Consider the following 16,148-nt stretch of genomic DNA (forward strand, 5'->3'; position numbering starts at 1 on the left):
GAAAAAAAAAAACTGATGGCATTATTTGCTGTGAGCTGCTCTAGGATTAATATTTTGTACATTTTAATTTTGGATTTGACAGATCAAACTTGAGGTGGAAAGCAGTACATTCTCACCTCTTTGAGTTATAAAATTCTGAGCTCAAGAAGTGTTTTTCTTTATTTATTTGTTTGTTTGTTTGTTTGTTTTTGGCTGCGTTGGGTGTTCGTTGCTGTGCGCGGGCTTTCTCTAGTTGCGGCGAGCAGGGGCTACTCTTCGTCGCGGTGCGTGGGCTTCTCATTGCGGTGGCTTCTCTTTGTTGTAGAGCACGGGCTCTAGGCGTGCAGGCTTCAGTAGTTGTGGCACGCGGGCTCAGTAGTTGTGGCTCGCGCACTCTAGAGCGCAGGCTCAGTAGTTGTGGCACACGGGCTTAGTTGCTCCGCGGCATGTGGGATCTTCCTGGACCAGGGCTCGAACCATGTCCCCTGCATAGGCAGGTGGATTCTTAACCACTGCGCCACCAGGGAAGCCCTCCTGAAGTGTTTTAAACAAACAATTTTTGCATATTATGAAACAATGCTGTGTTGCGTGTCATTAAATCAAAAAACCTTCAACAAGTCTTTCAAATGCAATTTAGAAGTTACAGGTACATCAAAATGTCAAGATTTTTCACTGTTAAATTGTTAAATCACCCTGTGTAGTGAACCTGCACAAAGTTCTGGATCACAAATAGACAAACTCAGAAATCCCAAAGTGCTTGTCCTGGAATGTTCGGATTACGATTGTTGCCCCAGGATTTCTGTACCAGGATTTCTGTCCTTCCCTTGTTCAGATCTATGTCCACTGATTGTTGAGGAATTTTGCTAATTCAGAACAGAATAAGAAATCTGCAAAATAAATGGGAAGTAGATATGATTTGGACTTGCTCTGTATTTAGCAAATGGCATAGTTTGGAAGTTAGGTATTCTGCTAAGTTTAGATACACCTAGACAGCCCCACTGGGTTAACTCTGCCTTGATGTAGCTGGATATTAGATCCATGTTTCCATGGAGCAACTATGAATTTTTCCTTCGCTTGTTTTCTGAGAGAGCCATTAATGTCAAAGCAAAGGGCTTTCTTGCCAAATGAAGTCACTTTGGAATAAAGGATGAAAAACACTTGAAATTCTTGAACTCCTCATTTAATATTTAATAGATTTAATTGCATCTGGTGTTGAGAAATATCTATATCATGGGTTACAGTTCTCTTCAGAGTGACAAACACACCATCACACACAAACACACACATACACACAGGGGGTGCGGGGAGAGAAGGAGGGAGGCTCTTTTGCATATATAATATGCGATTCTTTGCCAAGTAATATCTAGATATGCTAGTGGATGGGGCAATAAATGCAGACCAATAGCAAAACCAACCCAAATAAAAACCCTAATAAACAATAAAATGCTTAACTACATAAAGCAATTACTAAAGAAAATAAAGGAAGGCAGAAATAAATCTGGTTAGTAAAGTTAAAGTAAGAGCATAAGTGTTACAAAGACTGCTCCATCTTGAGTGAGGAAACTGTCAAATTTGTTTATCTGTTTAATAGTTGACTAGGAGTCTGTGGTGAGGTTAGCATTCTGAAAGTGAAGTTTGCACCCTCTGGTGCTAGGGTTCAGGTCAGGCATTATAACTGCTACTGGTTCTAAGGCTTCCAGTTGGAGGGTGGGTGAACCCAGAATAGATTCACTTCCTGTACATGGTGAAAATACACAGGGCCAGGTTTCCCAGGAGGGTCAAACCCTCTGTTTGCCCTCCTCCCTGGCCAGCAGCTACTGGATGTCAGGATCAAAGAATGCAGGTGTTGCTGCTGATGAGCTGTGAGCAGTCAGGAAGATCATCATTTCACTTTAGAAAAGCCCAGCAAAAATAATAGTTCCAATTAAAGAGGAAGGGCAGATAACTGTGCACTGAGTCCAGGTGGGGGTACTTTGTGTCCCCATCCATCTCTGAAACAGGCTTGCTCCCAAGCACAACCTTACCAAAATCAAGTAGATGCAAGGGAGAAAGGCCTGAGATTTTATGAGGTCACAGGCGTCCCATAGAAGTGAGCTGAGCTCATGGGTTTCGCAACATTTTCTGCCAAGTCTCAAGAATTTGGGGCAATAACATTAAAGTTAATTCCTCATTTCTGAAAAGATGGCCGTTAATATTCATTCCAGGCTAATGAGAGCCTTAAAAAAAAAAAAATTCTACTTTGTAATTACTGATGCCAAATCCACCTCCTCAGTAAGCTTAGCTATGTTAGCAAGTCACTGGGTTGGAAATTTCCTAGGGAAGTTTTACAATACACCTCGTAATCTGCGATGGTGAGACTATGGTGTATTCTAGTAAATAAACTCTGGTTAGTGGGGAACTGATGATGACAGTAATTGTTATTATAGCAACTAGCGTTCTATGTGCATGGAACATAGTAAAACAGCAATACCCAAGCAGGCACTTTCTGCATTTTGCCAGGAGTCTGTGAGGTGGGTACCACTACTGCTTAGAGCGGGTGATTCAGAGAGAGGGTAAGTGACTGCTTCAAGGTCGCACTGGGTGGTAGATGTGGAACTTGAAAAGCTGGAGCCCTGGCCCATTTTCAGATGCTATAATACCCTGAATGTTAAAATCAACTTAACATAATCGCATCTTTCTGTCTTTACTCAGAAGCCATTAAGGGCTGGTGCTGGCATCTTCACCTCCATTGTAAGCATCAGTATCTGCTCTGTAGAAATGTTCATCAGTAGTAGAGAGTTCTGGTTAACAGAATGCTGGAAAAGGAGGGTTTCCATTTTTTTTTCCATATACCATATACAAAGGAAATGGAAAATGACATTACCTCCACTTCAATGGAACTTTATTTTGAGATTTGGAGTGGGATTAAAGCATTTCTAAATTTGTACCTTTTACCAACTGATTGAGCGTTGTTTCCCCATGGTATTTAAATACAGGGATGGAGAAAAAAGCCAAACAACACATCTCTAGTGAGACTTCCGTAATGGGACATCGACTGTCACAAAAGCCTCATTTTGGGGATAAGAGATGGTAAATGCTGCACCGGGGTCATCTACACAGCTACCCCAAACAAGTGAGGTATTGATCACAGTACAAAGAGATTTCAGAGGCAAAAGTAAGAGCAGCCCCAGGACCCTGTTGATAGCTACACACACCACTAATTCACCTCAATGGGCAGGCACCTCTGAGCTCAATTAACCCTTATTCCCAAGGCCCCCCATAAACCCCGAGGTAAACATGGTTCTCCGGGCCCTGGCTTTCTATCAATGAAATAGATCATTGCTTTTGGAGGCTGAGGGGCGATTCCAGTTTATAAATTCACCTCGCTAATAAAAAGCCTGATACTTCCATGTGGGTGAGCAGGCATTCGAATCTTGTAATACTGATTGTATAAGTCAGAAAATTTCAAACTGCTGAGGCCATCCGCGATTTCTTCTGCCATCCGTGGCTGTTGGAAGGAAATATAAACGCTCTGGAAGTAGAGCAGGTGATAGCAAATGTCCCCTGGTGCAATTGTCTGCACACAGAACATTAGTTGTTAAATATGTACTGGAGCCTGAACGATTTCTTTCTTTCTTTTTTTTTTTTCCTCATCCTACCCTCTCTTTTCCTTCTCACCGCAACCATTGTTCAGAAGCAAATTGGAAATCTGGTAATTAGGCCCTGACTCACGGTGTAGTATTAGAGTTCCGAGCCAAAGTTCAACACCCTGAAATGAAATTTAAACCAATTAATCTGTTAGATTTTTATCGCTTGTCCGTGTTTTCTCAGCAATTCCCCCAGCACGTGGCCTTTGATCAACTCTCATACAAACGCTAAAATGTGTGCCTGCTGCTAGCAAGATGGGAATGACATTAACATGGTACTCATAAAACAATCAGAGCAGAGAAGCCCTCAAACAGGCAGGGCATAGTAATATTTAATAAAAGCGCACACATAATCTTCAGAATTAGCATTTTGCGCCTTGCAGTACCTTTGGGAGAAGAGCTTTTATTTGTGGAGTGATCATTATTATAACAAAGAAGAGCTACCTAATAATTTCCACTTTAACTCTGCAATGTGCCACGAGCATTTCAGAGCCATTATGCTAAACTGTGGTGGTATAATCATGTTATTGTCATAGTTTGAAGGAAGGAAAAATCTCCTTTACTTGGGTGGCTGTTGTGAGTGGGAGGAGAGGTTTAAAAAAAACAAAAGAGAAAAAAACACCCAAACTTTTATTTTTAATGAGATTTAGAACCAGGAATTGGCTTACTGTCCTTGTGGAGACCCAGAGTGTGAAAATTCGTTGGTGAGGAAGAAAGACTCTTTCATTAATTAAATCAAGATTTGGCCGGTAAAAGTGGTTTTGTATTCAAATCCACTCCTCTCCCCCATTCCATAATATTTCCTTGGAGATAGAATTGTATTGATTATTACACTCCTGGGCTGGATTGAACTCTTTCATGAGTCTTTTCACCTTCAGATTTCACCGAACACATCCACCGCGACTATTATAAACTATCTTCCCTCTGCATCTCTCTGGATATCCTCAATGAAAGAAAAACAAGTCGTTGCAGATATTCTCCGAGCTTTCTCAGAGAAAACATACCCAAAGAGAAGATGGAAGGGGAGGCTCAGGGTCTGTTACTCAGCACATCTGAGCTTAAAAAAAAAAAATTAGTATCAATTTGCTCTAAAACGTATAACCTTTATCTTGCACAGAATTAAACACTCTGCTGTTATTTTTTTAATTAAAATGTATTACCTTAGTATGTGCTCACTGGAAAAATTCAAACCATACAGCTATCTATAGAGTAGAATTTAATAGTCTCCTTTCTCTGGTCACCTTCCTTTTGCATATGGACCCACTGGGGACAGTTCGTGTACATCCTTCCAGACTTTTGTCTGTCATACCTGTTCACACATACCTACACACGCTCATGCATATAGGCTAATAGATATCATTTTTAAAATTAACAGAATCACACTATTCATCAGGCTACAAATTGATTTTTGTTTTACTTACTGACATATTTTGATATCTTTCCATGTCAGTTTATAGAAGATATTTTTCGTCCATTCTAATGACACTCCACATATCCTCTGGTATGGATGTACTATAATTTATTTAATCACTCCCTTATTGGGGGCACCTAGACTCTTAAACTGTTTACTGTCGATACTGCAGTGAACATTTGGGTACTTGTTATTTTAGGCACGTTTGCAAGTACTTCCTGGGCTGCTTTTAGTCTGGCAGATTTGTTTGTGACTAGGGTAAAAATGTAAGATGGCAGCCGATGAGTTAAATTTAAGTCCATAAACATTTTGTTTAGCCTACACATTAAAAAAAATATTGAATTAGTTGCCAGCATTTAAAGATTGGGAAATTTCACGTAAAAATCTGGGTTCCTGGCTTCCTTAGAAAGATCAGAAGACCAGATCACACTGGGACGGCATCTGTGTGGGGATACCAGTGGCTGGAGCTTCCCCAATTCAGTGTCAGCAGCCATCCATCTCATGCTTATTCTGAGACCCTGAGCTGCTGTATTCATTTGTGTTTCTTGCCTTGGCCTGTATGGATTTGTGAGTTCTTTACAGCTGCTCTTGAGCCTGATTCATTTAGCTAGTCACAGTGTTTTCTACCCTGCATTATTGACATTATAGGGTTCTTCATTTGCGGGACTGTCTCATGCATGAAAACTTAGCATCCTTGACTTCCAGGTACTAAATGCCAGTAACATCCCTTCCTCACCCCTCTCTCTCAGTGGGTCAGCCCATGATTCCTTTACATATTTTCCAATCTTCCCAATGGGGGAGTGCCACAGAGCTTCCCCTCAAGACTGCCATGGCACAGAGGTATAGGAGCACCTTTGGAACCCTTTGAGGTCTCAACTTAGAAAGGGCTGCGCGACTGACTTCTTCTGAGAATGGCACTTAGTCCCTAAGCAGGGATAGTGGATTGTGCTGAGCATAGAGGTAGGATGGATCCAGGGGTCCCACTCTTTTCCTTTAGTACTTCCTCCAGGGCTTTTTTTTCCTCCCCCAAAGCTAAGAAGATGGTATCGTATGTTGTTTCCTCACCAGTTTTCCTCTTGAAACTTGATGCTCATTTACCTCTGACTAGTTGACATGTACCTTTTTTTCTGGATGGTTGAAAACATTATCACTTTCTTTAGGAAATGTTTGAACACATACGCACACATCTATACATATATGTACTTACATGCCTTCTATATCCTACAAATAACAAATGGAAAAAAGAGAGCTGGGGTCAAGTATAAAATTGGCAGTTCTTGACCATGTTATTATAACTTCTTTACAAAAGGAGAGTCTGTCAAAGATAAACCAACACGCCCTTGTGTCTCCTTTTGTGCAACGATGAGAAAGCCTGGAGGAGTCCATACTTAACTAAAGGAACATGCTTGTGTGATTAAAAAATAAAATTTAAAAAATTAAAAGAAATCCCAAAGCTAATACAGATAATAAACACCAAGATTATTTTGTGGTTTATGAGGGCAGTCGCAGGGTCAGCGTTTAATGATACCGTTGGATTCCACACTTTGCCATCAGGCAGGACTCTTTCAAGACCAGTTCAGTTAAACCAATATTCTATTCTTCTCAGAAGTATCCGGGGATATAGTAATACCTTTTCTACTCCACTCTAGCAACTAAGTACTTACACTGAGTTAGAAATTAAGAATTAAGATTTTGAGACATTAACTAGAATGTTTCCAAACTGCTTATATTTTAAGAATTTTATATAGTTGTTAAATGTAGTTTATTTCTCTTATAAATTGCTTGGAATCATGTATCATATTCTATCATTAGTTTAGGAGTACTCAATCATGCATTTAAACGTGGTTACTTTTAAAGGAAGATTTTACAAAAAAGTCCTATGCCTGTGGAACATTGATCACAACCTTTATATGTGTCAAAAATTGAACAAGAATTTTCAAGCCATGAATCATTTACATTTCCTTGATTAATTATTTTGTTTTTAGGAGAAAGTGGGGGAGAGAAAAGACATCTGAACTGCCCAGTTTTAGTTGTAAATGCATTGCTGTGAGTTCAGCCAACATGAAATGTTTAGTTTGGATATTTCCAAATTTCTCTGTGCAATTTTATAAGATAAATTTGACTCAAAATCAAACCCATTCTGCTTGTTTGTGTGGTGGCACGTGAGCAATGGTTCCAGCGGGCTGGGCTTCATATTTTCTTTTCTTCTTGCAAAAGTTAAAGCATGACATTTTGCCAAATTTGACAAAGTCCAATAATTTTTTTGCCAGTTTCTTCCTGTTAAAATTAACTGGTGCTCTCATTGGCTTCAGTACTTGGAAAGTCAGTCTGGGGTACTTAATAAACATTTTATTAAAGAGGAGGGTCTCATTTTCTCTCCTTAGACAATATCTCCTTTGCTTTAGAATGTTGCTTTGTTCCTTTTCATAAAAGTGATCATGAAAACAGCAGCATGGCATTGTGGAGTTAAAAATCCTCAGTGGTACAAAAGTACTCTCTGACAGATTTCATTTTTGCCTAGTAATTCTGTTGAAAGCACGCCATGCTCATCAGGCAAACCACCTCTAGTCTGTTTGGAATCACAGTATTTGCAAATTATTTCCCATCTCCAAGGGCCATTTATAATGGAAAGAAAGGAGATAGGAAGTTTTGAAAAAGCCAGTTCTTGGGTTTTATGCCTGGGAATGACAACAAAGCAAAGGTCATGGGACTTTCTGTGGTTCAGCCCTGACTCAGCTATTTGGTTACATAATTCACCCTGAGTGACCTGCATACTTTGCATCTATAAAATGGGATCCATGACATTTATTGAAAAAAACTTAGTGACTTTTATTCAGGAATATTGCTCTGTTAGTGGTACAGACAGAAGGCATGGAACAAGAATGATGTTCTGCTCCAGCCTCCTCTGTTTCTTCCCTTCCCATCAAACAGCAATGTTTATCTAAAAAATCTATGAGCTTTCTTTTCAGGAGATGTATTTAATTATGAAGCAATTCTATGAGGTTTCCAGTGTATTTTAAAACATCACCCATTTAAAAAAAATCCTTAGCATTTCATAAATTAAATTTTGCTTCTACATTTTATTGCATAAGATTTCAGGTTTGAAAAAGATTTGGGTAACATATATGTATCTTAATAGAAACAATGAAAAGCATGCTTTTAAAAGCTGAAATTGCACCCTGAGGTTTCAGGTCCTAATGTGACTAGGAAATGCTGAGATCTTGAGGGACTTTCCGTTCGTGAAAAGATAAAAGATTTTTTTTTTTTTTCTTTTCCTCAAGTCTCCCATCATTAAAGTTTGGTTCTAACAGCCGACTCCTTCTCTTTTTCATGTGTGTTGAAAAGCAGCTACTCCCTGTATCAAAGCCATCAGCCCGAGTGAAGGATGGACGACGGGAGGTGCGACTGTGATCATCATAGGGGACAATTTCTTTGATGGGTTACAGGTCATATTCGGTACCATGCTGGTCTGGAGTGAGGTAGGTGTTGTCTGAACATTAATATCTAATAGCTTGGTCTAGTTGAGGAGACTGTCTACACTTGCATTTCTAAGAGAGTGTGTAGAATTTAGAGATGGCAGTCTGGGTGGGCCAGCTCCGGTCTACAGAACTCTGGAAACTGGGAGAGATGGGTTGGGTTTACCAGGAGGCATCACTTTCTACTGGAATGACTTCCATCCACTGGCCCATCAGCACCAGGAGAGCTTCTGTTTTGTCATTTGTCCTCATGGGCTAGCCACAGTGTGGAGGTCCTATTATGTACTGGGAATTGGAAACGAGATGCAAAGTCACAAAATATATAGGCAAAGCCCTGTTCAAGCTGTAACAAGGTAGTAATCTGTGAACATTTGTAGATGGAGTCTATTGTAGGACCATCTTCAAGGATCACCATTCATGTGACAGTAATAATCCAGGTGTAGGTGGTTCTTGACTTATTCAATGACTCTTCATCAGAGAGTGAGCGGTTTGCCGGGGGAACCTAGAAGAACCCAGGGCTCCTTCCAGCCCTAGGAGTTTATACCTCCCAGGCATCTCACTGTGGGACTTCAACCATATGAAAATGACTATGCTCTATTTTTGCAGTACTTTCCAAGCACTGTGATCATTATTTTAACCTGCAAGTTGACTTGTCTGGCAATAATCAACATGAGCTCAAATTACAAAACATAAGTCTCACCATTCCTTAGAAGCCATGGCAAACTTGCCTTTGCTTTCTAAATTCTGAGCCTCGATTTCTTAGCCAGCATGCCCAGAGCCCCTTTTCTTTCATCTCCCCAAAGTTTAGAGTAAAAACAAGGTTAGAGCTGCAAGAGACCATTGAGCTCACTTATCTCACACACTTTACCAGTGCTCATAGAATGGCTAAACTTTATTGAGACTTACTATATTCTGGACACTGTGCTGAGTTCTTGACATAGATCATCTTAATCTTCCCTCTACACCACAAGGTAAATACTCTTAACGTGTATCTTTTCTTGATAAGCATACTGAGACTTAGACATATGTAATTACATCACCCCAAAGCAGCCACCCAGAGCCCATGGAGTGTGAGTGATAGGTATGTGGCCACACAAAGGAGTCAGTAGCAGAATTGGAGCTAGAACTCTGGAGCTAGAGTTTCTATTTCCATTCCTGGTTGTCCTCCCGTGACACCACTGTTTAGCCCATCCAGATGTTTTGATTGTGTTTTCTCTTTGGAGGGGCCACAGAGATAAGCAGAAAGTTAAGACTGTGACAGTTGAGTACATTTATCTTTCCAAAGCAGAGGCTGCCCTTCCTTTTAAGCCTTCTATGTGCACACCTCACTGCCAGTAAGCCACTCCAGTAAGCCCCTTGCCAGCCCGTTCTGCCACTACCTTTGTCTTTCCCATGCATCCAACAAGCGGCATGCTCTTGGCCAGAGAATCAAAGCTCCCTTAAAGCTGAATCAGAGATGGACTTCTCAGTCCACCAAACTCATTGTTGTCCAAGTTAGAACAGCCCAGGTCTGGAGGTGGACTGAATTCCCCTGGCTGACTGCACCCCATTCTTTGTTGGAAACATTGGGTTGTAACATTAGAAGCATCACGTACATGGCATATGTTTCTTCCTCGCTGCTGGAGACAGCAGTGCTCACGAGGATAGCCGTTCCCAGGTCCCACGGGCTGTGTCTTCATCCCTTCCTACCCCTCATTCTTTTGCTTGTCCTGGACCTTGAGAAGAGGGGAAGAATAAATAGAATATGAACTTTTTATTCAGGTCATAGCAGTCACAGTGAGGCCTGAGAAGTGGGGCTCAGAGTCAGCCATATTCTTGACCCCTGAGAATAAGTGGGGTTAGTGTGACACTCCCTTTACAACCTCGTGCCTGTCTTAGGCCAGGTGCACCACGTTGGATGTGGAATAAAGGACTTCAGCATATCAGGAAATTGTTAATTTTTCCCTCCACCTTGTCAAGGTCCCCAAGTTTCCTCTCAGTTCCCCCACTTTCTTGCCCTTTTTGGGGAACACGTAAGGGAGGTTAAATTCTACCTTAGATTTATCTAAATTGTTTTAAGGGATCTGTTTCCATATAAAAAAATCAACGTAAATCATGAAAAGGAAAATCCACTGAGGTGATACCTTTGTCCTCCTCCCTCATGTGTCCCTCCACTACCCCTGCCTTGAGTGTACCAGAAGCCCCTCGTGATGGATCTGGGGGGTCCAGCTGGGAGGTGAGGGGTGGAGGGCGCATGCTCTTCTTTGCCCACCTCCTCCTCCCAAACTGCTCTCCTTCGTGGATATATCATAAATCAGCTATGACTCTTTCCTGGTGAAAGCCCACTATGTAGTTTCCCAAAATGTTTTAGCTGATATTCTTTTAAAATAAATAAATCCCCTGCAGCATTAGCAGTTGGGCGTCTGGATGGAGGACTTTAATTTGGCCTGTTATCATCATGATGGTCCTGACATTTGGGAAAATGAGTCTTGCAGAGGTGAACATTTTGTAAATATTCTAAACTATTTATAAATTTAGATTTTCACCCAGGCTATTAGACAGATATGATGTTCTCTCTTTTTTAGTGCAGGGAGAGAATCTGGTACTGCTCCAAATCCCCAAATCCATTGTCTATTGATGAGAAATTGAGAAGTAGCTCACATTTACTAAGGGTTTTCATGCGTAGGCACTTTACGGGTATTATTTTATTTGATTCTCATTATAGCCCCATGTTAGATACATATAAGTAAACCAAGTGTCAGAGAGGGTCAGAGACCCACCATCACACCGACAGATAGGGCTAGAGATGGGATTTGAACCACAATGTCTGTTTTTACGAAGGAAATACAAGCCCAAGTTAATGAGAGAGCAAATAGGTAGAATCTTGAGAGTGAGGAAGGACAGGAAGAAGAGAGGAAAAGAAAACATGCACAGTAATCCAGGTGGTACAGTAGTAGGAGTAGTAATAGCAACAGTAGTAGTAACTATGACTGTTGTTTTTAGTCAAAATTAAATTTAGTGTCTTTTATTTTGGTAGGGCCCAAAGCAATTGGGGGCCATTTCTCCAGGCTTCCACTGGATAGAATCAGAACTTGGTAACTGTGAATATTAAGAGAAGATATCTGTGAAAGTAGAGAATGACTAATATTAGCTAACATTCATTGAGCACTTAGTTCCTGCCAGGTACTACGCTAAGTGTTTGCCATGGCTCTCATGTGAACCTGGTGACAGCTCGCATGTGTAGCATGTATAGCATGCTGTTCTCATTTTACTAAGCGGGAAACTGAGCTTGGGGAAGTTAAATAAGCTGTTCAGTTATCAACTGGTGGAGATGCAGTGTGAACCCAGACAGTCCAAATCCAGGGCTCACCTTTTTAACCGTCCATGATTTAGCCTATGCCAAAATTTTTACCCTAGGGTTTTACCATATCAGACCAGGGTGGAATTGCCACTGATGCCTTATACTTGATGGTATCTTAACAGTTACTATCACCTCCCAAAGTAAGCTAGACTTGTCATGTAGAGAATCAGAAGAGCGGTCCCTTCATTTTCTAGCTGTGTAAATTTGTGGGTGGAGCCATTGGCTTTTAGGAAGAATTTACCCTTATAAAGGGTATATGCTTTGTGTTAGAGGCAGAAGACAGCCTCTTCTTTTTCTATATGAATGACTAAGTTACCTGTATAATTAAGACAGTTAACCTGTCTGGGCCTCTTCTCTAGAGTAGGACCCCAGTCTATCCAAATTCTTTGTCCCTGGTCACATTTTCTCTTGAGGTTATGTCACCTCTGAGATCTAGTACTTTTCATTTTAAGTAGCCTTTTATCTCTTCTCAATTTCTTCACTCTGTAGCTCAGAGCACGCAGGAAGCAGGCTGGTGGGCCAGGACAAGGAGGCAACATTTTAGATTAGCAACTGATGCTATTATTTGAGACTTTTTTTAGCTAAAGAAGTTTAAAAAAGAGCCAGAGAAAATAGGGCTGGCTTAATTTACCCTCATCTGTGCCCTTCCCCTACCAACCCAATCTTTTGCAAGTGAGTAGTTCATTTTAGCTCACTGATTGCCCCCAGTTGGGAAAAAGAAAGGTGGCACTCTCCTGCTTCTAACTCAGGGCTGCCTTCTGTGAGCTCCCAAGTTTGGGGTGAGCCACAGGGCTTTCCTGTGAATTTGGTTTGCCATCTTTGTTACTCTTCCTTATTGCTTCTTGCCCTTTCTCCTCTCTTTTTACAAAGCAAATTATTTTCCTGATACTCTTGTACTCCTTGTCATGTCTTACACCAGAAGACTTAAAAAAAAAATCTTTGTAGTGTTTTATATATAAACCCAGAGAAACCAACAGGGTTGATGTGTGCTAATGTTTAATGTGGGTTGAGTGTTTTTCTTGAATACACATGTACTTCATTGCTTTTGCTTTTCTACCAACCTGTGATTTGGAGGGGCGAGGGGCTCCTGCTACTGGTTTGTAGAGCTAATTGTTATTTTAATATCTCCTTCTGAATTCCTCTAATTTCTAAACAATGAGTACTGGTTGGCTTACCAGCTGGTGTCGAGCACTGGGGTAGGTGCTATCCGTGATTAAAGTTAGGCTTTGTGGGATCTGGTATATTATTTAGAGAGATAGCTTGTTCTCATGTAGCAAATTAGAGAGTTACATAATATATTCATGCAATCTAGAGTTAAATTTGTGGTTTACAATTCCAGGCAAGGTTCTAGAAGGCAGAGAGGGTAGTGTAGTCAGAGGTAGACTGTTCGAATAACCAATCAGGTTTCTATTACGTCCAGGTGGATCTCTGTGCTGGACATTTTAGGCTCTCACAATCCTTTTAATTAGTCACTGAAATATCTGAGAGAATTTATACAGCTTATGGTGTTTAAGCTGCCTGTAAAAAAATGTCCAGTGGTGGGATTGGCAGGGAGCAGAGGGTGGCGGCAATGGAGGACAACCATCCAAGAAAGGATTTCGATTTCACGGGGTAGCAGTGGGCTAGGAGCCAGAGAGTAATTATGGTCCTTCCATTGTCCAGTCAGAGCACCTACATTTTAGTCATTGTTGGTCACTGGACCTCCATCTCAACATCTGAAAATGAGGGTCTTAGACCAAATCCTCTTGGAAACCAGCTACAATTCTAGTCATTCCTTTTATCTAGAATTCACTCCCTTGAAAATCCCCCAACAGTAAGAAGTGTGGGAGTGAGGATGGGTGGGAAGTAACTTCTTCCACTATTGTTCTTCACTTTTAGAACACACTTGCAGTATACAACATCATGTGTATTTTGAACTTCATCAAAATGATTTAATTAGCCCCCAAACTGGATCTCCCTGTTGATATCTCTTCAGTCCATATTTTCACTCTCTACACTTCAGATTCTGGTATCTGATCTACACCTGAGACTTATAACACAATGTTGCTCTAATGCATCTTCCAGATAGTTCTATGGAATATACCAGTTCTTTGGGATTTTAATAGGCACCCCATGGCAGATGGGGGTGGGAGGTTTTTCCCAGTAAATGTGGGAAATGTTGAGTCAGACAAATCCCACTGGTCCTGTCCTAGAGCTTTCGAGGTACTTATATGCACTTTGACTATCTAAGACATAGTATGCAGCATGTCCCAAACTTTGTGACCACAGAACCTTTTTTTTCAGGGATCACTTTACAGGAAGACATACTGATAATGGCTGAAGTATATTTAGATTTCATGTTAATGAAGTAAAGTCATGAAACCCAATTATGAAGTGATTGGGCTGGGGTAGATGTAGGAAAATCTGAAATATTTGCAGAGTATTATTCAGATTAGACCAGCAATGTTTGGAGCCATTACTGTTTAATACTGCAAGGCTCTGAATAGAATTTTGCATCTGGTTTTAGTTCGTGCACACTTGACATTAGATACCATGTGATTTTGTAGGACAGCTATATTTAAAGATTGCCAGGACCACTTAGCTCAAATCGGAGAAGCCAGAGTTACATTACTGGATGAACCAGTGAGCCTCATTCAGGGGCCATACACTGTCTTTTTCATCCAGATGAATGTTTTCTTCACCTGCATTCCCAGAGACAGGCAGAAGGCAAAAGAAGCCACTGTTTGGGAAACCTATGGGTGACCATAGTCAGGAAAATGGCAGTTTGTGGGGCTGAGAAGCAATTTTGCTGCTTGAATCCAGAAGTAGGAAAATAAGGTTTGAAATGCAGTTATTGATTTCTTCCCTTCTTCCTTTCCATATCTACTTTCTATTCTCATTTGTGCACATAGCTCCGAGGAAGGACTGTAAATTCAAAAAAAAAATAGTATTTGCTCCTCTGTGACATCAAAAAATGAATGACTACAACTCATACATGCTCCCACTGTGAGTTTCCCAGGCCTTATATCCGGCCTTGATTTTTACTGAACCACATGTAGAGTCACAAAATTTTGAGGGCTTTGAGGAGCATTTCCAGTCATCAACTGCAGCTGTTTTATTTTGAAAGTGAGGAAAAAGAGGTTCCAGCGCCCGCCGGTGCAGTGACTTGTCCTGAGAATGCCTTAGCTAGTTAGTGCTGGGATTTTAGCCCAGCTCTCCAGACACCAACCTCACTCCCCATTCAGCTTTCTCTTGTACCAGGATTTCTCGTGACATTTCCCTAGTTTTTTAACATACTTCCTTATATTTACCAAACCCTTCCAAGTTTTATACATAATAGCATCACAACTCTAACGACTATTATGTATAACACATTTATATGAGATACAATTCCACTAAAATCAAAAAAAATTAAGAAAGGTGGAGAAAGACATTGTGTCAAATATCTTCTCTTTCAAGAATTGTTAATATAAATAGGGTACAATGTAAATAGCTGTGTCATCCACTTTACCTATATTGAAGCTTACAGGTATAAGTTTAATTCAAAGTTTATTAAATGCACGGGTTTTAAATAATTCCTAATTGCCTACTTTTTCCTAAATACATAAGTTGCCAAGTCTTTATTCAACCTGTACTTATTGATCATCTATTAGGAGGAAGATGCTTAATGCAAAATTTTAAACTTCATTTGTAAAGAATTAAAGGAGTAGTCTGAATCACTTGCATCAAACTTTGAATATGACTTTGAAGAATACCTTTCAAGTCCAAGTTATTTCACAGGGAATGATTTCTAAATGAGCCAGCGTATTTAAAAAACAGATTAAAAATAGTCTAATGAGCTTTTTAATATACATAGTTACAACCATGCTCACCTTATGCTTTAAAATCCTCTAGTCTATATTGTTATTTTTAATGACTAAGGCACTTTAAGTCTATCCTCTATGTTGATAATTATGGGTTAGTTAAAAACGCCTTTAGGTTGACATTTTCAGCTATTTATTTACAGTGCATTTGGGAGGTACACATATGTGCCTATAACTTGAAAACGGATAAACCACAGAAGTGTGATGTGTTTCTAATTTTAACATGAATCACAGACAGAATTCACAGCTGGCTGCAGTCATGTGACTTTAATGAAGAAAGTCAATATTTATACAGTGTTGTGCTCATTTCATCCATGTGCTCAATGCTGATTGCTGGAATGGCTCCCTGATGATCTGACCTAAAGCCTTTCTCCTTATGCAACCTTACTGGCTTCCTCTTTCCTAAAGCCGTAACTCCGTAGTTTGGGATTCAAGCACAGCCCCGTAAGCCTCTGACCTTTCTTTTCAACATCC

At 40.4% G+C, this 16,148-nt stretch overlaps 1 protein-coding gene across 7 annotated transcripts in view; it reads left to right on the forward strand.

Annotated features, from left to right (window-relative positions):
• EBF1 (EBF transcription factor 1) overlaps positions 1-16,148 on the forward strand; it is a 393,420-nt gene that overhangs the window by 286,717 nt on the left and 90,555 nt on the right. For 4 of the 7 annotated variants that reach the window (XM_082453918.1, XM_082453920.1, XM_082453922.1 and 1 more), the window contains exon 9: positions 8,365-8,495. In XM_082453918.1, coding sequence (XP_082310044.1) covers positions 8,365-8,495 — 131 coding nt within the window. Of the gene's footprint in view, positions 1-8,361; positions 8,496-16,148 lie in introns of all 7 variants that reach the window. The other 3 variants (XM_082453917.1, XM_082453919.1, XM_082453921.1) reach the window with 1 other exon arrangement.

This window comes from Balaenoptera physalus (assembly GCF_965194825.1).
Source record: "Balaenoptera physalus genome assembly, chromosome: 3".
In the NCBI taxonomy this organism is placed as follows: domain Eukaryota; kingdom Metazoa; phylum Chordata; class Mammalia; order Artiodactyla; family Balaenopteridae; genus Balaenoptera; species Balaenoptera physalus.